Source organism: Sesamum indicum, linkage group LG13 (genome assembly GCF_026168435.1).
Source record: "Sesamum indicum cultivar Baizhima isolate 11 linkage group LG13, ASM2616843v1, whole genome shotgun sequence".
NCBI lineage: Eukaryota > Viridiplantae > Streptophyta > Magnoliopsida > Lamiales > Pedaliaceae > Sesamum > Sesamum indicum.
Genome location: NC_142669.1, coordinates 16,559,594 through 16,582,342, shown reverse-complemented (window position 1 = coordinate 16,582,342; position 22,749 = coordinate 16,559,594). Strand labels below are relative to the sequence as shown.

Below are 22,749 nucleotides of genomic sequence, written 5' to 3'. Positions count from 1 at the left end.
ACCAATTGCGTTTGACTTTGGGAGTGAAGGTGTCGGGAGATGGAGATACACGCAACTTACTGCTCATGTAAGACTTATTTATTTACTCCGTGAAAAAAATGTTCCGAGAATTTGTTTTGCTTGATTGACTAAAATTTCTGATCCGTACTATTGGTCGTATTTTAATAGTACTAAAAGAAAAATGAATTATTCTCTATAATAATAATTATTTACTTTGAAAATAAAATTTATTCTCTATTTGGAGCTATGGTATTTTTTTTCTTTTAATGCATGCACGTATCTAAATTCAAACACAAGACATTCTATAGAAAATTTTAAGCTCAAACCGTTGGATTATCCCTCAAGAGACCTGGAGCTAAGACTTATGACCAAATTAATTTCCACAACTAAATATATTTTCGGCATATAAATTTGATTTTAATTTATGTTTGATTGTGTGAGTGATGGTGTCGGGAGATTGAGATATACATAATTTACTACTAATGTAAGAAATTTATGTACTACGTAAAATAAAATATATCGAGAATTTTTTGATTAATTGACAAAATATTCGTGATACGTAAAATACTATTCGTTGTATTCTAGCGGTACCATAAGAAAATGAATTATTCTTTATATTGCAATGATTATATAGTATCATACCTAATTATTATTATTGTATTTTTATGTTAAGTCTATTAATCACATAAACAAAAAAAAAAAAAAAATCATCTGAACCGAACTCATCTCATCGATTTGTTTCTTTCAGAGATGAGATGAAATGAAATTATAAACCAGGGCCTAAATTTGAGGAATGAAAGAGGATAACATTGTTTAGAATTAATTAGTTTCTAGGGATATAAAAATATTCGGAGAAGAATAAATAAAATGGGCATGAAAACTACAGAAATGGTGATGCGACTGCGACTGCCACTTAGCGACTCTAACGCAAAAGCTAACCGCATAGATCACTAAAGAATGCGTTGTTGGAATTACTTGACAAGTGATGAGTATAACCATAACCTGATTGCTTCACAATCAATATTTATTTCCTCATTGATTAGTATTGATCAATAATCGCTTCTATCTTCATTAGCAACTTTCATTATCCCCTCTGCTTTTTTTATGGGAGGTAAAAAACAACTCTAAAGTAAGCCCTGACGCCCTCAATAATTTATCCCTTAGCGAGGAACAGTGATAATTATGCCGAGCTCGCCGGCAGCCCATCGCTGTCCGTGCCCAACAAACTCCGGGCCGGGACAAAAGAGCCCAACCTGGAAATGCTTACGTGGCTCACTAATTGGGCCCACGTGTCTGCATCAACGAAGCAAGAATGGTCCCATGCGGGCCCCACGTGTCTCCTCCTGGCCCAACATTTCTTAGGACAAATATATCTCAATGTCTATGTACGCTAATGTCCATCCAAACACAACACGAGAAATGGTAGCGTACAAGTCCGGCTGCCACGTGCCCGTCCTACGTGGCAGGTGACGTCCACCCTGGAAGCACTTCTCCCCCACCCCACTTTGCTTCACTCACTATATAAACCACGCCATCTCCCTCAGAATTTCCACCACTCCCAAGTCTTGATACAGCGACACACGACTTCCTCTTAATTAACTCCCTGATAATGGCTGCTGATCATTCTTCTGTACCTGAGAAATTTGCTAAGGCTCTTGAATTTATCGAAGAAATGACTACAAACGCTGATAAGGTGCAAGAAAAGGTGTTGGCCGAAATACTTGGCCGGAATGCCGACACCGAGTACCTACAGAGGTTCAACCCCGGTGGTGCTACCGATCGTCAGACGTTTAAGTCTAGGCTTCCGGTGGTTACCTATGAGGATCTTCAACCGGAGATCCAACGTATTGCGAATGGGGATCGCTCTCCTATTCTTTGCTCTCACCCCATCTCCGAGTTCCTTACAAGGTAAACACTAAGAAAAAAAAGAACAATTTTGTGTATTTCTTTGCTATTTGGTTATATATCTAGTTCGGATTTTGCATGTGATATCACATGTAGCATAAAAGTGCATATGGCAGGCTTAATTGAGTAGATCTCATTCGTTTTTGTTCTCGTTGTCAGCAATTTTTAAAATTTATCAAATAAAGCTATAAAAATAAATTCCTACCAAGCTTAATATTGTAACACCAGTAGGCTAATATTGCAGTTTTCTGACATGTATAAAGTGTAATATAATAGTGTATCAAAAAGTTATAATTCACGAATTACAAAGTGTAATAGCTTGTGCGAATTTTGAATTTGCAGTTCGGGAACATCAGCTGGTGAAAGAAAGTTGATGCCCACGATTAGTGAAGAGATGGACCGCAGGCAACTGCTGTACTCTCTTCTGATGCCAGTGATGAACCTGTAAGAATCTTAAGGCAATGTTTGGATTTATATTTTGTATTTTTTGAGATAAGATAATATGCGCCTAATATTTGTTTTTGTATTTTTATACTTTATCTGTGTATTTTTTTATTTTTCAACTTTCTCTATGTAAAATATATATACATTTAATAATATAAAAGATATATATTCGACAATAAATAGTAATTTTTGTTTTCAAAAAATATAATATTAAATATATAATATTTATATATAAAAAAAATATAAAAAAGATATGGTTTGACAATGAATAATAATTTTTGTAAACCAAAATCCCAACATCAAATCCACACCACTTATTTTAAAATATTTTAAATTACTTCAAAACACAAAGTCAAACATACAATTTATTTTCAACACATACTAATTTATTTCTATTTTTTTTTTCTCTCTATCTTTTAAACACAAATAAGAAAATAAGGTAAATGGTTTCTATGTCTGGGCTTATATCAATTAAAATCTAAACAGGGAATGATAGACAATAATCATTCTTGAACGTGTGTCTGACAGATACGTGCCAGGGTTGGACAAAGGAAAAGCACTATACTTTCTATTCATAAAGGCAGAAACCATGACACCCGGCGGGCTGGTAGCACGCCCTGTTCTCACCAGTTACTACAAGAGCACCCATTTCAAGACCCGACCCTATGACCCCTACAATGTCTACACCAGCCCCGATGAAGCAATTCTCTGCTCCGACTCTTTCCAAAGCATGTATACTCAAATGCTATGTGGCCTCCTCATGCGCCACGAGGTTCTTCGTGTCGGGGCCGTCTTTGCCTCCGGGCTACTCCGCGCCATTCGGTTCCTCCAGACCCATTGGCGGCAACTAGCACATGACATCTCCACCGGGTCATTAAACCCTAGAATCATCGATCCAGCTATTCAAGAACGCATGGCCAAAATACTTTACCCGAATCCGGATCTTGCTGAGTTCATCACCAAAGAATGCGAGGGTGAGAACTGGGAGAGGATAATTCCAAGAATTTGGCCCAACACTAAGTACCTTGACGTGATTGTCACCGGTGCGATGGCCCAATACATTCCCCTTCTCGATTTCTACAGCGGCGGCCTCCCACAGGCTTGCACCATGTACGCATCATCTGAGTGCTATTTCGGGCTCAATTTGAAGCCTATGACGAAGCCCGCCGAGGTTTCCTACACCATCATGCCCAATATGGGCTACTTCGAGTTCATCCCTCACGACCCGGCCAACCCGGTGGAGCTACACCGTGACTCTCCTCCGCGGCTGGTGGACCTGGCTGACGTGGAAGTCGGCAAAGAGTACGAGCTGGTGGTCACAACGTACTCGGGGCTATGCCGCTACCGCGTCGGAGACATTCTCCGGGTCACCGGGTTCCACAATTCCGCTCCGCAGTTCAAGTTCATCCGCCGGAAGAACGTCCTCCTCAGCATCGACGCCGATAAAACCGACGAGTCGGAGTTGCAGAAGGCCGTCGAGAATGCTTCTGCTTTGTTGCGCGAACTCAATACCAGTGTAGTGGAATACACTAGCTATGCTGACACAAACACGATTCCAGGGCATTACGTGATATACTGGGAATTGCTCGTCAAAGATCCGGCGAACGGGCCGACCCGGGAGGTTCTGGAGGAATGCTGCAGAGTCATGGAAGAATCCATGAACTCGGTTTACAGACAGTGCCGGGTCGCAGATAACTCAGTCGGGCCGCTGGAGATTAGGGTTGTCAAGAATGGAACATTTGAGGAGCTCATGGATTACGCGATCTCAAGAGGAGCGTCGATCAACCAATACAAGGCTCCAAGGTGCGTGAGCTTCACGCCCATCGTGGAGCTGCTCGACGCGCGGGTGCTGTCCGCCCATTTCAGCCCAGCGCCGCCGCACTGGACACCAGAACGGCGTGTTTGACTCGGTTATGTGTTGTTGGGGATATTTGCGCCAGTAGAATATGATTTAGCTACCAACAAACAAACATGCCCTTGAGACCGTCGACAAAAAGAATCTCTCTAATTCTCGTTCAGGAAGAATATTTTTCTTTCTTTTTTCCTTTTTTATTTTTACTTTTCTTGTGTTGGATTTTACTGCCACTTGATTGGCTGTTCGTGTGTAGGTTCAATGATCTGTATACATGATGTGATTGTTGCTTAGGCTGCTGCAACTTTCTGAAAAGGTTGTTTGTCTCTATAATATAATATGTAGTGATGTTATAAAATAAATAAAATGATATATTATAATAACACCTATAAGTTTTTATAAAATTACAGTAGTATTCTTTGAAATTATAATTATATATTTTTTTAAAAATTATTAAATTAATAATTTTTATGAAATATATCTGTTATTTATAAAAAAATACGATATGTTTATATAATTTAATCTAGACTTAAGATGTTGATAAAATTTACCCTAAACAAAATTATTATTGAAAGGGTTTATAGTTTATAGAGTTATTTATTATGTGTAAAGGATTAAAGTTATTATTTTTTTTAATAAAATATATCTTTGATGAAAGTATCTTCAGGTATATAAAATACTCATCTCTTTAAACGTTTTTGATAAAGTATATTTATACATATCTGAATTTATAAAAATTATTTAAAAAGTATAGAGTCGTGTTATTTTGGAATTGCTTGCTTGACTTATGTGGGGTTCTGCATTTATGATATGGTGAATTTATTATATTTAGGGTAAAATATACTTTGTACTCCTAAATTATTGTTGATATAACATTTATCTTATGAATTTATAAATATATTTTATCATATTTTTTTATAAGTAATTATTTATTTTTATCTAAAAGAATAAATAGTTAATAAATTAATTTTATAATCAAATTAATAAAAACTTTTTATAAATTTTTTTTTGGAGCTATTGTACTCATTCATTACTTAATTTTAAGTCTTAAAATATAATAAAATTCGACTGTTTTATTCACTGATTATATTTTACATTTATTATAATTAAAAGATATTTTTTTAATCAAGAAAATTTTATATTAAACTTAAAATGATTAAAAAAAATTCTTTGAGCTAAATTATGTATATATATATATACTTGATGGGTATGGTCCAAAATCGATTCGTCCAAGAAAAAATGCTAAGGCCGAGTCAGCCCCGTTAACCTAGGAGAAAGTCAGTCCGTCCAGAATCGCTGGGCTTAGCCCAAGAGGAAGCACCTTGCAAGATGGTTCAGCCTAAGAGGAAGGCAAATCAACCTTGCTCAATCTTCTTGCCGGAGATATAATTCCAACTGAGGGTGAAGTAAGGAAAAGTCAAAATTGAGGATTGGTAGATACTCACAGCACTTTGTGGATCTACTAACAATGGATGAAACACTAGTTCAATATTTGCTTCGTTTACATCCAGAACAAGAGGGGCTCAGCAAGCAGGAGGCTGTTGGTGCAAAGCTTGGTAAGTTTGGACTTCCCTGCCACAACCACCTAACTCCAATTGCAATACCATCTGGAGGGCAGAAAGCACGTGTTGTTTTCACTTCCATATCCTTGTCCAAGCCAACATTCTGCTATTAGATGAACCCACCAATCATTTGGATATGCAAAGTATTGATGCAATGAGTTCACTGGTGGAGTGGTCCTAGTCAGTGTAATTCTACCATTTATCTATATTTTTGGTGCTATTCTTCTACATTTGGTAAATCCGTTGCACCTTCAGCTTTTGATCTTCATACGCCTAACTTGCTACTCTGCTGTGGATGTGTAAATTTTTTCATTTCCAGTGGTCAACTCTAACTTTTTAATGCTATTCAGCTGTTCCCTTCTCCAAATTACGTTCTTGCACTCTTTTTATGGTTATTTTTGGGTTTCTGAGGAGAAGAGAGAACTGAATGCATATTCTTGAAAAGCTCCCCCATTACTCATATTGCTATTTTCAATTATTAACAATGGGATAGATGTGACAAGAGAGACAATTTCCTTCTCTTTCTATTGCAACAAATGATCAACACTCGCACTCTAAGAACTTCAACGTAATTCTTACACTTGATGTGCTATTTCAGTTTGTTAGTTAATTTCGGGCATTAGAATTCTAACTCAAACGGCCGAATCTGAATCAATTATATAGTAAATAAAATACAATCACTGTATGACTCGCAAGTTTATAAACTTGCTGTGTAATTGATTTGATCGGGCAGACTTGGTTTTGATTAGAGTTTTCCATTAATGTAATTTACATTACCCCGACTTTCTCTTCAAGCGTCAAATTTATTTCAATTATTATAGCACCAATACATGCTCATACAAAGAATTTCAGTATCAGCTACCCAATGCATTTTTGAATGGTTTTACAGATTCTGATACATCATTGGGGCAAATTCTGAGGTGAGTTTCTCTCAAGGGCACTTGGATTTGCCTTTAGAGTTGAGCATATCTCTGTAGCAGGGGCACTCTGATTTGTTCCCATACGTTCCCGACGGAACGCATTTGCACTTATCGCAGCATACACAGCAGTACTTGAAGCATCGCTTGGGAATTCCTGCTTTCGCGCACCTTGCGCTGCACATTGCATTGCAAGACCCTGCGACTGAACATGAAACCACGATTAATTAATTCCCCTTTTTTGCGTTACAATGATCAAACAATGGGAATTCGATATAATTGGGAAAAATGTCCATATTATGCAGATGCAGTCATGTATTACATCATAAGAGATTCTGCAAAGGCTCTCATGCAATATAAGACAAGGTTGTCGGGAATCCTTTCTGCGTAACATTAAACCTCAAACGTACTCAATGTAGTCGTTCTAAAAATTTGACGCTGACAAAGCACAACGAAGGGACGGATAGACACTTACCAGGGACAGGGGCTGGGGCAACCGTTGCATCCGCAAGGAAAGAAGAGCTCAAAAGCAAGGAAACAAGAAGCAAAGTGAAGTAGAGAAGCTTCATTTTCAGTTAGCTAACAAACTAAGAAAATGCTCTATCACTCGACTACGGGAGCTGTGACGACGACCAATGGCCTACGACGACTGTATTTATAGTGAAGCACAAGGACTTAAGTAGGAAACAATATTAATTAATTACAACGTAAGCATAACCTATCCGTGTATCGGAATGAGGAACTAAAATGGGAGGAGAGCAATAGCATCTGGACAATTACAAAGGTGTATGTGGTGGAGGGAATCTAAGATGATTAAGAATGCACAAATACAGACTGTATATTGGCTGTTAGTATGGGGAACAGCAACTCCTCTTGCCATTTTGGACTCGGACGACACAATGTAGTGATGTCTTTGGTGTAAAGAAGGTGGCGCGCAACTTCTGAGTCAGAACATTTAACTTAGAAAATTTCAGCACCCATTTATAGTTTTAAAAGACTTCTAGCTAGTTGCTTGCGCACATATCAATGTCTCGAGAGACCAGTTTTTGGTCCAGCAAAAAACGAGTTGGATTCTAGAAAAATTATTGCCGTAAGTAAATATTTGAAATTTTAGAGTTATATATGTTGTAAAGGGGTTTAACTCTTTTGCTCTTGTTCCAAACAAGATTAATTTCAAATATTATATGAGGACAACTATCGTGAAAACAAAAAAAAAAAAAAAAAGGTAAAGGAAATCCAGTGCATGCATATTCTATTAGTACTTTGTTCTTGACATACTAAAAAAACGCTGTGTTTCTTAAAGCTACAGGCTGTGCGGTAACTTGTCTTCCTCTTTTAATAATTACGGAGGAGATACACTACAAAAATTAACTAATTTTAATTAAATAATTACTAAATAATCGAATAGATCTCCTATTACATATGTTATTATATAATTTCCACATATATATTTATTTATTTAACAAAAAAATGAAAGACAATTATGACGCGGTGGATTGTATTTAAAAATTTGATTAGAACAAAATCTTTTATGCTTAAATTATGAGGTCGGTGAACATGGGCTTCTTGTACCGTCACACGAAATATGAGATTAATGCTTCATGAGCTACTTGTCTGAACACTCGGTAATTTTTCTAATTTAAACAATGTTCTCACTATTATTAGCTAGAAACTTTATCAATCAAGAAGAAGGGTAAATTATGTCTACGATCCTGATGTGAGGTCTAATTTTTACAAATAACATTGTATGAAATTATAAATATATGTATTGAGGACGTGACAGTGAAATGTATTCAAGGATTGTTTATGTACGTTTTCATCATTAAATAGAGATTATACTTGTAATTGCAATTACCACTTTAAGAGATGTAATTTTAATTTTATTGTTTATGTAACTAGACCTAATCTCAGGAGTGTCAATGTAGTTTACCCTTAAGAAAAAGAAAAAATTATATTTTTCGTCTCATAGGTCCAGTATATTTTCAATTCCATTGCTTACATGATTCTCGAAAATAGTTCATAAGTGACAAAAGTCTCATTTGCAATTCTTCTGCAAATTTTGATTAGGAATGAAACGAAAAAAAAAAAAAAAAACCACGTGCAAGTTACATAGTCATAATCTTTTCACAATATAGGGAAATGATTACATAACTTGCACACAGTTTTTCTATAAATTTTTTAGTGGAAGTTGGTAGGAGGATTGTAATTGAGAATATGTTAAAATTATATAATTATTTTTAAAATTTTCATGAAGATTTTTTAGTACAACATATCGTAGGACATCATCAACCTGTGTGATGTGTTGATCCTTGCTTAATGCTGACTCACCTTATTGAATTGGATTTGTTTTTAGGCTTTTAGGTTAGAAAAAAGAAACACTCTATGGGCTAGACACCTTGCTCATGGGCCAGGACCTGACCTGCTGGGCTACTCGATGCTGGCCCACTTCCTTATTCTTCACTTTGTGAATGTAGATAATTCTATGATTCTTTGCTCTGAGTTTTGTTTAAGGACTAACACATATTCTTGAATCGAATGCACAATTTCCTTCAAATTTGTGTAAAATATTATGAATTATCTTAAAATATAATATCAATGCCTTGAGGTTGGATCCCAACAAAGACGTGGAACCCGTGTTCCCAAAGCTTGGTACTGGCAAAAAGCTTTTAGGCTTACTTATGTTGCGGATTTGTTGTATATATATAATCACTTTGTTCATTATGAATTCCCCTTCTATAAACATGAGTAGAGCTTAGATAGTTTTTGGCTAACTTCTCTCAGACATGGGCACCAAGATTTAGACATGGATACATCAATTAACTGCCGCGTGCTTGAGTATGCCTTGGCCTAATATATTATATAACATATATTATTATTTTAATTATGAAATTATAATTACTCAATTTAAATTGTCTACCAATCATAATTATAAATATATAGTAATACTATAGTAGCCTTATTGGGATTACTTATGAGCGAAGGAAAAATTAGAAAAGCAAAAGCAAGAGCAGGAGATAGAATAAATAATCAATAGAATAAAATATATAATATGGGGAGAAAAGTAACAGAGCAAAAGCAGTGAATAATAGTACACAAAAGTAGAAAAAGATAAAAAAGAGCCTCTCCCCTCAAATTTTCACTCTCTCACTCTACCAAACAAAGAATCCAAGAGAGCCGAAAATATGGCAAATCCCCGCCGTCCGATCTAGATCATATCAACATATAGACAAAATATATGTTAATTATGGTGGGCCCGCGGATATCCTGAGATTTGCCGAAAAGAAAAATGGAAAGAAATTAAATAGTCTCTCTCTCTCTCTCTCTCTCTAGAAGAAGAAGATCCAGCCCACGATGGCCGCTCCCATTGCAACACCGCTCATCACTTGCTCTGCCCCACTCTGTAAATTACAACGTTAACCCAAATTGCGTTAAAGTATAATACTCACCACGTGACAACATGTATGCAGAAAATATATTTATTCCACTGCCTATTTTTTTAATTCAAATTAAATTTAACCAAATCTAAATCATTATTGCATATTAACATGTTATTAATAATAATAATAATTAATTACATTATAAGTATATAATTGCGTCCGGAATCTGATCCAATTTAATTTAGATATAAAAAAAAAAAATGTCCGTACAGCTAAACCATCCTAAGACGCAAATGTGATTTGCCCATGTTGGTGAAAAATCAGATTGAAATACTTATATATTTATTATCGATGTAAGTCTTAGAAACATTTTTATATATAGTGTGTATATATATGAAAATTGTATTAACATACGATCAGTTGACGACAAACGGTTGGTGGTATTGAGTCGTCATACGGTGTTAAAGTGCACCGACAGAGGTCACGTTTAGAAAACGCAACCCAGAATACGCCAGCATTGATTTTATCAGTAAAGCGGCAATGTGCGAGGACTAAACCTACGTACAGTGTAGCACGAAATAATAAAACTCGGTCGGAATTAGGGATCTGGAAAATTCTTTTACGTTAACAATGCATGTTTTGTCTGAAGCATTTTTGTCTGAACATTTACCATTGCAATCAGTCTATAGATCAAGCTAAAATTTGACAGAAAATGAGAAGATAGTGCCACGCGCTTCCAGATCTGGAAGTGCATTGCCACTGATCCCGCGCATGATAGAAAATACCATGGGTGAAGAGTACGCACCTCATCGTTGAGTGACGTAGGGCTAGGAGAAATGACGTCGGCGCTGGGACCGGGAGCTCCGACGGGAGGGGCGGGTGGGCCGAGCAGCTCGGGGGCCGGAGCAGGAGCAGCGTGCTTCTTGCTCTTCTTCTTGCTTGGTGTAGGCGCCTTAGCTGGTGCCTCGGTGGGAGGGGCGGAAGCAGGAGCCGGCGGCGAAGACTCAGCTGGTGGAGTCGCGGCCTCGGGAGCTGGAGATGGTGGCGACTGAACGGGAGCCGCTGTCGGTGGAGAGGAGACTGGCTCGGGAGCTGGTGGAGAGCTCACGGGCGCCGCAGTCGGTGGAGAGCTTACTGGAGCTGAAGCTGGTGGAGTTGAAACTGGAGCTGAAGCCGGTGGAGATGAAACCGGAGCAGCAGCGGGAGGAGTTGAGATTGGAGCAGCGGCGGGAGCGGGGGTTGTGGGTTTAGTAGGAGGAGTGGCGGTGGACGGTGAAGCTGCGGGAGGGGTGGAAACCGCGGCGGCAGCAGGAGCCTTGGCTGGTGCAGCCGCCGGAGACTGGCCGCCGACGGTGGCCACTACAAGGCAGATCAATGCGAGTAGGACTGCTGATCTCCGATCCATAGCTTCTTTAGAGAGAAAATAGAAGAAAAATCGAAAATGTGTATGGAGAGAGGGAGAAAATGTATAGTGGAGATAGAGAGTGAAGGGGAATAGGGATATAAATAGGGAGAAAATAGGAGAAAGAAAGCAAAGGGAAAGGAAGGTTCGATATTTAGGTGGGCCCACAGCGAGAGCGAACAAAAATGTGGCGATTAAACAGACTGGACTGGGCCCCATTTTGCATGTGATTGAGCCTGGGCTGGCCACGTCACCAACGGCTCTTTTACGCGTTGCAATTTCTTGTCTTTTTCTTTATTATTATTATTTATCAAAGATAAACCAAAAGAATTTTAAGGCGTTACTCTAAAATAAAAAAAGAATTTCGAATGCTTCCTACGATTAATTTCTTATACGTCTTACCAATCTTATTACACATTCTTTAGGCAAAAATTAATGTCGGTGGCACTGTTTTCATTAGCCAATAAGAATATTTTTGGATATAAATCAGGAGTCAATTCTTCAGTCTATTCAAAATTCTCAGATAATTAAATTGATGAAAAAATTAAGATGGATAATTTAAAATTTTTAAATTTATTAATACATACTTTATTTCATTTTTGACTTAATATATTCATCAATATTTATAATTTCGAATCAAAACCCACTTAAATAAAAATGTGAGTACCTTATCCTATTTGGGCAATTTCTTTATCTTTTAGGGTACAGAAAGTATTAAACCAATTTCTCAAGGTTAATCCAACTACAATGATCTATTCTAGATTTAAATATATTGACACTTTCTGATATTTCACTTATTACACGAGCATTTTATATTTTTTTTATAAAATTACAACTACACCCTTTGAGGGGTGTTAGTGTAATATTTTTCAGAGGTGTTTGTATAAATTTTACTTTTAAAAAGGAGGTGGAATTATAATTTTACAAAAAATATAAAATATTTATTTATTTTGACATAATCTCAAGAGATATCAACGAAATTTACCCATTTTTACTATTTCCATTCTCATTTGAAACTTCCATCTTTCCAGTTCTTCCTTATATATGTTCCTGTTTTGTTTTCCGCTATGTTCATAAATCATTATCAATTTTATAAATAATAATGTTCTAAAAAAAACTCCAATGGTTTATGATTTAAAAATATAAAGCATTCCAAATTAGTATTTTCTTGAAAACAATAAAAATAAAAAGAAATCATATCTTTTAATAATAATAGTAGTAATGATTGCTATTATTAATACTATTATTAGGATATATAAATTTAAAGGAAACATGTTCATCATAGTAATATAATATCATTAATCTTTTACTTGAATGTCCATTATTTTACGTGGATATACGATGAACTAGATATTTAATGTTGATGTATTAAAAAGATACACAGGTTCAATTGATATGAACTATCTTAAAGCTTGGGCCAAAGGGAATGCAAATCCTAAAGGGAGGTACTTGCAAAAAAGGCGTCAGAAGGGTTCGAATTGATATTGTTCGTGACTGTTATAAGCAGGGTTTTGTTAATCCTTTCTTTGTTGCAGCCAACACCAGTTCGTAGATTTATTCACCAAGTCTTTTCCTAGTGCTGTTTTTGCTTGACTAGTGTGCAAGTTGGGCTTGCTCTCCTGCTCCCAATACAACTTGTGGAGAGGATGTGGTGAATGTCACCAACGATGCTTCTGGTCATGTTCTGGTTGTCGAGCATGGGATCCAGGGTGAGAAGGTTTGGGTTTGCAAGGTGCGCAAGAGGTGCTACTGATAGTTAGGGAAGAAACATAGTGAATTCGTTTTTAGCCTTATTCTTATTGAGTACGTATAAATACATGTGGGCTGACGTGTCAATAACATGTAAAGGGTTTGTTGTGGTTGTTAGTCAACTTACAAACTTTCTCGCCGAAATATTTATATTTAAAACTTAACACTTGCTGATCATTCAGATGAATGAAGAAATTATTTCTTTTTTAAATTTTCTCACTACACTCATGGCTTCCTCTTTCTCGTTTGATTGTAAGTGAAAAGTAGTGACTTCCAACCACATGATTTTATTAATGTTAGAGAATTTCTTAAAATGCACTTTGATATATTATCAAAGTCCAGCAAAAATCACAAAAATCGAAAGATTTTTTGAAAAAATTAAAATTATTAGAGGGTTAATATGTAAAATAGGAGTCAGCACTTGATGTTTAAATTACTAAGACATTCTATAATAATAAAATAGGAACTTAAGTAGAAACGTGAAATTGAAATGCAATAAATTATATAAATCAAATATGGAGTGATAAGAATATAGAAAAAGTGTGAAAATTCCCAAGGGAAATGCTGGAAGTGGAAGCCTTGCCATGTGAGTGTGTTTGGTTGACTCAGTTATTTTCTTAATTTATCTTAATCCCTATTTATAAAAGCAACTTTAAGAGATTTAGAATTGATTAAAAATGGTTGAGATATCCTAAAAATACTTTGGATGCTTATTTTTTAGGAATGGTGCTTATCCAACTGTTAGAGTTATCTTCTAGTAGATATGCCAGACAAAATGGATCATGCTGGGTGTACTTTTCCTACACACACTCAAATTCGAATATAAGATCTTTTGTAAGAAATCTTAAACCTGAACTATTGAGTTGTCCTCTTAGAAGATGAATATAAGGGTGCTAGCTTCAGCTGCTTCCACTAGTCCAATCCAACTGATTATAGCATCCCCTATTGCATCATTTTTGGCTGATGTAGCTTATGAGGTGTAGAATATGACTAACGTGGTGGTCGTACAATACGACACTAAACCTGCTCGTAGGGATCCTATTTTTAGTAGTGTCCCGTTAGTAGGGTGTGACTGGGGTGGTATGATAAGACTAATAGGTCAGTTACCCTTATCAATTGTGTTTGGACCTATAGAGTTTGAGCCTGCTAGGCTTAGGGGATGAGGGTCTAACTTCTTGAATTGGATTCAAGTCGGATTTGATCATTGGTCTTAAAAAAAAGTATTTATTGTAGGCATCACACTTATTAAAAGATGCATGTCTTATATAGATTTGCATTTCACAAATGTTCAAAATTAGGCATTACTTAATAAATTTGATTAAAAAATTATATATCCATTAAATATTTTTAATAAGAATAATTATAAAAACTTAAACGGACAAGTTTTTACTTGCGATAAAACATGCTGTCAATATACTTAAAATTTACAAAAACCCATTGTTCTTAATGGATAAAATCAGAAGTTATAACATCTACGGTGTGAGTGCAAATTATTGCCCAATATATTTTATGGGCTTAAATATATGTTGCGTATTAATTTCTGTGTGGATAAATTTTAAATCTTTTAGATAGAAAATTAATTAAAAAAACTTCGATCGACACACATTATCATTCAAATTTGATGATACCGTCCATATAAATTTATATCCACATAAATTATTGATCGTTAAATCATATATAATATCAAAATCTTATATATATTCAATAATTCACAATTATATGAGTACAAATTCACATAAACCCAACATTTTAGTTTCCCTAACACAATACAATTCTCTTTTATTGGCTTATGAGTGTTATTCCTTTTATTTACAGACCTACGAGTGTTATTTCTGCTCTCTCCATTTATTACGGTTTTGCTGGGGGTATATTTTTCTCATATCTATCTATTTCCTTTTCTGGTGGTTATTATTATTGGGGAAAAGTATTATTTTAGTCCACTAAGTATGCCTAATTTTAATTTTAGTTCGATAACTATGTCCATTTTTATTTTGGTCCAGTAACTTACGAAATTGCTTACTTTTAGTCCTTTGGCAGATTTTCGGACAATTTTACCCCTATGAGTGCATATGAACTAAAACTGCCTTTCAAAAGTTGCATAGGAGTAAAATTCTAAAACTGCCTTTCAAAAGTTGCATAGGGATAAAATTATTCGAAAATCTGCCAAAAGACTAAAAATAAGCAATTTTATAAATTACTGGACCTAAAAAAATGGAAATAGTTATCGGATTAAAATTAAAATTAGACATATTTAACGGACTAAAATAATACTTTTTTTCTTATTACTGTGGTGTGGGGTGTGGTCTTGGTTTAAGAGCAACTCTTACAGCTGGAAATGTACGTGTGGGGCCGGTGAGGTGACAGACCAATAACAGACGTACACGTTCAGTTGAGCATGATTAGGGATTACGATTACGGGAGCCTAGCTACCACCCTTAGCTGGAGTGAGCCCCTGTGCCCGTCCACACCGTTAATGCATGGGTCAGTGGGCCCCGAAATCAATATTTGCGATAAAAGGCTACCCGTTTGCCCTTCTGCAAATTTTCATTGTTCTGTCTGCTCAGCTAAAACATAGCCGTTTTCATTTTTCATCTTTTTTAAAAAAAAATTGAATAAGAATACTGATTAAATTAAAATACATAACTATATTATAATTAATAATTAATGAATAAATTAGTCATATACTTAATGTTCTTGTCTTTCAGAATTTCAATTTCTAATTGTTAAATAAAAAAAGAAGGGTATTTAAAACTTAATTATTTAAGAATTAATGTTTAGGAAATTGACAAGAAAGGATTCCAATATCTTTTTCATGCTTTTACTATTTTATTACATAAAACTTATTATCCAATACAAACGAATACACCTTTCCTTGGTGGTAAAGGAAAGAGAGTGAAAATGACATTGATTTATAATTACAAATTTTCATCTATTACATAATATTTTTTTAACATATTTATCAATTATCTTTTTACTACAAAAATTAGAAAATTGACAATGCGTCTGCACCATCTGTGTCGATCAAATCCCTATAACTGATTTATTGTATTTAAGAATCAAAGTTTAAATATTTTTACATCAACACATAGGTCATAACATATGTTTAAGGATCGTTTGGTTCGAACGAGTTGAAAGGAACAGCGAAAGGGGTTTACATATATATGGTTAACAGAATAAATAAAAATAAAATATGTATTTTTTTTTATTTTTTTGCCTTATATTTTTTATTGTCCATTTTTGGACTAAAATAAAACTGTATTCCGAAAGGATTTTTATATACATTCAATTTTAATTTTCCTCCAAGTATTCTCCCTAATCAAACACCAAAACTTTTCTTATTCATTCACTTTTACTTTGAGTTTTCTCATACATTCACTTTTCACCCTAACTAAACAAACCACTAACTTCACCAAACACCTTAACTAGAATTATAACAATTATTATCATTTACTTTTTACACGTTCAAATTTTATTAAAATGATGTAAGATAAAATGTCAAACAGTTGGCGGCTCAATTATTTCCACTTGAAAAAGTATAGAAAATTCTAATTTGGACTGACTTGATCAAATTTAGATCAATCATATGACAAGTGCAAATTCCTTACCGTATGACTAACGTACAATTCAGAGAAAGTAACCAATCACATAATGAATGAGATACACTTGCTACGTGATTAATTCGATTCAGTCAAATTTAATCGGACTAAAATTTTTCCTATAATACTTATAATGAAAGGTGAGGGACTTGAGTTTGACATGTCAAAAACTCGTACCCAGAATTGAGATAATACTGTACAAGGAATAAATTTTTTTAGGAAGAAAGACTGTTGGTAATAACATTACACACACATTTTAGTTATTTCACTTTTACACACAAAAGGCTGTCTGTCTCCGAACTAATAATTCCCCAGCGGCAGAGTAGACAGTTGGAGCTGTAGCAAAATTAATAATTGTGGCAATAATAACATTAAATTATAATAATAATAATAAAAGGTGAAGAAAAGTAGTAATGGAAAGACAAGCTCAGAACAGATTTGTGAATACTGTGGTATCATGTGATCTTACCTAATCTCACCACTATCTCAATACCACTGTTTATGTCTGAATTAATATTATAGCTGGATCATGCAGTACAGCAACTTGCATGCAACCTTCACATTTCTACTGTCTCTGCTAATTAAGTTTATTTTATTTTATTTTTTGTTTGTCTTTCCATGTAATAACATTTCTTTTACCCCTTGATCTATGTTAAGTTCAACATGTTAGATTTGTCAATTAATGTGCAATACCTAAACCCAGATACATTTGAATTGTTATGCGCCAAATCCATACCCAATCACTTGACATTGGATCCAAGGTTGGATATATATGTGGTAGTAATTTTTTTTTATTTGAGTAGAGCCTACACTCTAAAACACAAGTGGGTAAAGTTCTGATATGCTAAAATGCGTCTTTGTTTGTTAATTCAAAATTAGTGAATTCAAAACTTTTGCTAATTATCAAAACGACTATTTATACACTCAAATTCGAAATAATTATTTTGTACTTAATTAATTTATACAAATTTAGTATTAATCTATAAACATTGTAGCTTAATAAACTTCAAATTGATTGATATATTTAACAATAAAGAGCATTAATATAAATATATAAATTACATCAACGGCCATCGAACTTTTTTAAGGGTAAGGGGTGTTCAGATAATTAAGTTTAATATCAAGGGTGTCAATATATTTTGTATTTTCATTTTATTTTTGTATTTTGTGCAGTAAATGCAGAGACTTTGCTTTTTCTTTTTCTTTTTTTTTTTTCAATTTATTTGAAGTCTATAAATTGCACTGTCATTCTTCTACTTGTGCTTTGCTAAGAAAAGCTGAAATAGTACAGAAGTTGAAAGCACCTCCGGAGTTTCTTTTTATAGCTTTTGATTTCTTGTTTTTGTTTTTAGAGTTATGGAAGTTGTTTGTTCATATTTATAATCTTGTTATTATTTCAAAATTCCTTTATTGCCCCTTCAAATTCTGCTCACACGACGCATACGAGGTTTTTGGTGAATTTTAATATAAATTTATTAAAATATCCTTTTTAAATTATATGTGAGAAATTCTTTTACTTATTGTTACTTCATGCGCCGGAATTTTTGGTTGACATGTGAAAACAATCCATCCAATCAACCGTTTACTTATTTTTAATGAATTCGATATTAATTACACATGGACTGAATAACAATTTATCCCCTGTAATATTGAAAATGCGCATATTATTCCCCTATGAAAAAAATATAGCAATTTACCTCCTTGTATTTTTTAAAATGAAGCAGTTTACCTCCTTATATAGGGAGGTAAATTACTTTATTTTTAAAATCATAGGGGATAAATTATTGTATTTTAAAAAATATAGGGAGGTAAATCGCTATTGTTTTTTCATAAAGGGATAATTTGCTCATTTACAATATCAAAAGGGGGTTGCTTGCATTTTTTCCATTACATATAGTATTTTTTTTTTATACCTTTTTTCTCTGATATTTCACTCTCTTTCTCTCTATCACTAATATAATATAAATTTTCTTAGACTATTTTATGTATCTCTATAATTATGAAAATCGACTCTGTGTGTATTGAAGGCAATTTTTATAATTGTAGAATAAAACAGGACGTTATGGCCACATCTTTGAAAAACAAATACTAAAGTGTGAAAATACAATAATACGTAGATCTAAATAAATAAAATATCGCGGAACACCGTCTTAAAACGTGAAACAGACCACAAATTGATTAGGTTGAAAATGCTAAGACATCCACCATACTTGCATGGTTACATTTTGGACAAGACTTGGTCCATTCCACACTGTGTACTCTTATTTTCTTAGTTGAAAGTTGTGAATACAAAAAAAATTAGGGAAAGACGCAAGTAGATTCTAGCAACGATTGCACGTAGTATTCGTACATATAATCTAACTGGATGTAGTGTAAGAACTGTTCAGATTTATTAGATCAGAAATTAAAATGATATAGTATTAATGGTGGTTGGAAAATGAAATGATAATAGAAAAATTGTCATTCTATTGTATATACGATGTACTAATTAAAAATGTAAAAAAATGACTCTTTATTGCGATTTATTTTTTGTTTTTCGTGTAACAAGTAAAATCTTCGTGAATATAAGACCAATAGCCCATTTCAAAATAGTATAATGTCTATAGTTGTCGAAACAAAATGTCCAACATTCGTAATGTTGTTGTTGTTTGAGCCCCCTCAACGGACTATGCTGTGCTATCCGGACCCTAACATCGTAAGATTCCTCAGCAATTCCCCTGTCGGATTTCCACTTAGGTTGAGATTTGCATATAGATTCTTGATAAACCTGACAGGTATGGATACCGATCATGGACCATTAACATCATGATACCGATAATATCAATGGCCTTATCAACCATGTCATAATTCAAGTGAAATGAATTGTGTATTGTAATAAGGTAGATGATCGAATTAATTTATATACTCGTTTATATATTGGTGTGACTTGATTATGAGGAGTGATTTTGGTCCTATTGCATTTCGAAAATATTATGATGAGGGGGCCCACATAGTCGGTAATCAATCAGTGTTAACAAAAATTGTTATATTGATGGTCATTTTTCTGTCTTATACACCCATTTCAATCATTCCCAAAACACTAGGAGCAATCCAAAAAAATTAGAAAGATGGTGATGCTGATCGTCATTTTCCTTTCTTACACACCCATTTCAGTTATTTGCCAAGAGTAGTCCGAGCAGTCGAAAATTAGAAAAACAAAAGGCCCAGCAGACAGACCTAATTAAGTAGGAAATGAAGTATCATGTGATGTCCCACCAAAGTTAGGAATCAGTCCTACGTAGTGGGCCTGGCCCATAGTAAGTGTCATGTTGAAAAGTCAAGGAGACCGTAAAGGCCCGCCGGCCAGTGGGGGACAGCCGTGGTTGCCAGTTTATGGTGCATTATCTTCAACACGTGTAAAGTTTCTGGAAGCTTTAAAGTTGACAAATATATTTATGAGTTAATTAGGATAATCTCTCATAATTATTAAAATGTAAATATTTTTTTTTATTATTTAAAATCCACGAATCCAAATATTACCCGAGAGAATTGATATCTGAATCTTACATGATTGAGAATTCAAAAGCAAATTGCAAGAAAGAAAGTCAATTTTATTGGCTAAGAGAATCGCTATCAAACTATCTATAATTAAAATACTCGTGTTACATGAATAACACGACATAAGAACAAGGTACAAACTCATACCATCTTTTCATCTTATTCCACACCCCTATTTCTCATTTAAGAAATATATATATCCGGAAATTAGTTCAAATTCTTATCATTAGCTACGGAGTACGAGCCACATTTTATAAATAAAAATTAATTTAAAAAAATTGAGCAAGTGATAAATATGTACAAAAGTATAGGTAAATATGACAGTGAATTATCGATCAAGAGATTACGTGAATCAGGTTAAATAAATAAATAAAAATTTATATTAATAAATAACATCTCTCGTATTGTACTGTATATTATATGCAAATTATGTATCATGTATATAAATATTTTTTTACGCAAAATAAATAATATAATATATATATATATATATGTCTCAATGTGCCACCAGATTTGAAATACAAACTGTTACAAAGGAAAGTTAACATTAATTTTTATAATATATATATGTTTTGTATTTTGAGGTAATTTAAAATATTTTAAAATAAGATGTTGGGACTTGAGAGATAAAAATCACTGTACATTTTCAAATCATATCTTCTTTATATATCTTTTTATATATAAATATGTATATATATAAATATTATATTTTTTAAAGACAAAAATTATTGTTTATTATCAAATCACATCATTTCATATTAAGTATATACGTATATATATATATTATATATAAAAATTGAAAAAAAAAATACACAGATAAAATGTATAAATACAAAAATATACATTGAGTGAGTTTTATTTTAGGAAATGCAAAAACATAAAACCAAACATAATACGATGCAAACCTCTTCCGGCTACACGATTTTCTCAAGCACCAACGATATCATGTTGTATATGTCGAAGCAGCACCGGAACCGTGAGTTCCGGCGCGCTGAGCTGCGGCAGGTGGCCTTCCGTGGACACCACCTCGACGATGGACTTCCCGCCGAGATTCTGGTGGAGATACTCCGCCACCGCCACGGGCACCGCCAAATCTCTAGAGCTCTGGATGATGTGGCAGGGGACAGTCACGCGCCCGAGGAAATGCCTTGAATCGAACGTAAATATCGTCCGGAACACGCTCAAAGCTATGTCGGGTCGCATGTTGAACAGCGTCCGGCTGAACTCCTGCACCGCCACCGAGTCCATGTCGCCGCCCACCACCAGCGGCGCGAACCCGGAGATCCACGACTTGTAGTTCGTCTCCATCGCGTTGCACAGCTGCTCGATGTCTTCTTGCTCGAATCCTCCATAGTAATCGTCTGTGTTCACAAACCTAAAACCAAAAAAGAAAAACCTTTCTAATGAATTCAAATCCCCTTTGAGCCAAAAGAGCAAACAGGTGGAGGGCTTCAGTTATAACTAACCTTGGAGAGGCAGAAATCATGATGAGCTTATGGAACAGATCCGGGCGGAAGATGGACGCGATGACACCGGTCATGGAGGACAAAGAATGGCCGACGTAAACGCATTTATCGACGTTGAATTCCTCCAGAATTGCGATCAAATCGTAGGCGTAGCCCTCAAGGGTCGCGTACCTATCGAAATCAAAGTAGTCCGGGTTGGTAGTGCCGGCGCCCATGTTGTCATAAAGTATGACTTTGTACTGGTCGACGAGGTGAGGGACCAAATGCTTCCACACAGATTGATCGGTGCCAAAGCCATGGCCGAGGACGATGGTGGTGTCGCCGGCGCCCAAGACTCGAACGTTGTGAGCTTCTTGAACTGTACCCATCTTTGATTTTCGTGTAATTGAAGGTGGTTTGCTACTTTGCTTTGTTTCTTTGTGGGAATGGTTGCGGACATCGGTATAAATGCGAGTGAGATTTCTGCCTACTGGTTTGACTTATTGGCTGAAAGAAAGGCGGGGGGTTCCGATCGCATTAAATTGCTTAAAGACTTCCTCTCTTCGCATCTTGTACTTCCACCCCAGATTCTATTTCAAATTATGTTCGGATAAATCTAAATTAATTAAATAATAAGGTATAATATATATATTGTGTAATTAATTTACAGTTTATAAAAAATAACTATATCATAAGAGTTTTATATTTATTTTGTAATTATTTTGATTCGATTAAATTTAATTTAGATGAAAATTCTCTGCATAATAACAGTAGACTTCGTATGTATGTATGATATATTTTCTATTAATCATTTTGATTTTTTTGTTTTACTTAATGTATAAACATTGCATGTGCGATTTTTTATAAAATAATTATTTCATAATTGCAAAGTATATATCCTAAATAAAATAGAATGTAAAGTAGAATGTAGAAAATAAAATACAATATAATATTCGTATCATA

At 34.6% G+C, this 22,749-nt stretch overlaps 4 protein-coding genes across 4 annotated transcripts; 1 reads left to right on the top strand and 3 right to left on the bottom strand.

The window, feature by feature from the left end:
- Positions 1-1,548: 1,548 nt before the first annotated feature.
- LOC105176322 (putative indole-3-acetic acid-amido synthetase GH3.1) lies at positions 1,549-4,516 on the top strand. Its single transcript, XM_088876797.1, has 3 exons — positions 1,549-1,908; positions 2,248-2,349; positions 2,878-4,516. Exons 1-3 carry the CDS (start codon positions 1,610-1,612, stop codon positions 4,253-4,255), a joined length of 1,779 nt encoding a protein of 592 aa, XP_088732923.1. The 5' UTR covers positions 1,549-1,609; the 3' UTR covers positions 4,256-4,516.
- Positions 4,517-6,546: 2,030 nt separating this feature from the next.
- LOC105176205 (peamaclein) lies at positions 6,547-7,328 on the bottom strand. Its single transcript, XM_011098935.3, has 2 exons — positions 7,156-7,328; positions 6,547-6,885 (listed from the first exon to the last, which is right to left on the bottom strand). Exons 1-2 carry the CDS (start codon positions 7,247-7,249, stop codon positions 6,695-6,697), a joined length of 285 nt encoding a protein of 94 aa, XP_011097237.1. The 5' UTR covers positions 7,250-7,328; the 3' UTR covers positions 6,547-6,694.
- A 2,367-nt stretch (positions 7,329-9,695) lies between these two features.
- Positions 9,696-11,552, bottom strand: LOC105176203 (uncharacterized). The gene is made up of 2 exons (XM_088877331.1): positions 10,863-11,552; positions 9,696-10,078 (listed from the first exon to the last, which is right to left on the bottom strand). The coding sequence occupies exons 1-2, from the start codon at positions 11,460-11,462 to the stop codon at positions 10,007-10,009; spliced, it is 672 nt and encodes a 223-aa protein (XP_088733457.1). The 5' UTR covers positions 11,463-11,552; the 3' UTR covers positions 9,696-10,006.
- A 9,585-nt stretch (positions 11,553-21,137) lies between these two features.
- On the bottom strand, positions 21,138-22,374 carry LOC105176202 (karrikin insensitive 2 receptor IA). The gene is made up of 2 exons (XM_011098933.3): positions 21,808-22,374; positions 21,138-21,716 (listed from the first exon to the last, which is right to left on the bottom strand). Exons 1-2 carry the CDS (start codon positions 22,173-22,175, stop codon positions 21,269-21,271), a joined length of 816 nt encoding a protein of 271 aa, XP_011097235.2. The 5' UTR covers positions 22,176-22,374; the 3' UTR covers positions 21,138-21,268.
- Positions 22,375-22,749: the final 375 nt, after the last annotated feature.

Coding starts and splice junctions, on each gene's coding strand:
- LOC105176322 (XM_088876797.1), top strand. CDS start 1,610: ATGGCTGCTGATCATTCTTCTGTACCTGAGAAATTTGCTAAGGCTCTT. Junction 1,909..2,247: donor ATCTCCGAGTTCCTTACAAG/GTAAACACTAAG, acceptor TTGAATTTGCAG/TTCGGGAACATCAGCTGGTG. Junction 2,350..2,877: donor CTGATGCCAGTGATGAACCT/GTAAGAATCTTA, acceptor TGTGTCTGACAG/ATACGTGCCAGGGTTGGACA.
- LOC105176205 (XM_011098935.3), bottom strand. CDS start 7,249: ATGAAGCTTCTCTACTTCACTTTGCTTCTTGTTTCCTTGCTTTTGAGC. Junction 6,886..7,155: donor TGCCCCAGCCCCTGTCCCTG/GTAAGTGTCTAT, acceptor TTTCATGTTCAG/TCGCAGGGTCTTGCAATGCA.
- LOC105176203 (XM_088877331.1), bottom strand. CDS start 11,462: ATGGATCGGAGATCAGCAGTCCTACTCGCATTGATCTGCCTTGTAGTG. Junction 10,079..10,862: donor CTACGTCACTCAACGATGAG/GTGCGTACTCTT, acceptor TGTAATTTACAG/AGTGGGGCAGAGCAAGTGAT.
- LOC105176202 (XM_011098933.3), bottom strand. CDS start 22,175: ATGGGTACAGTTCAAGAAGCTCACAACGTTCGAGTCTTGGGCGCCGGC. Junction 21,717..21,807: donor ATGATTTCTGCCTCTCCAAG/GTTAGTTATAAC, acceptor TTTTGGTTTTAG/GTTTGTGAACACAGACGATT.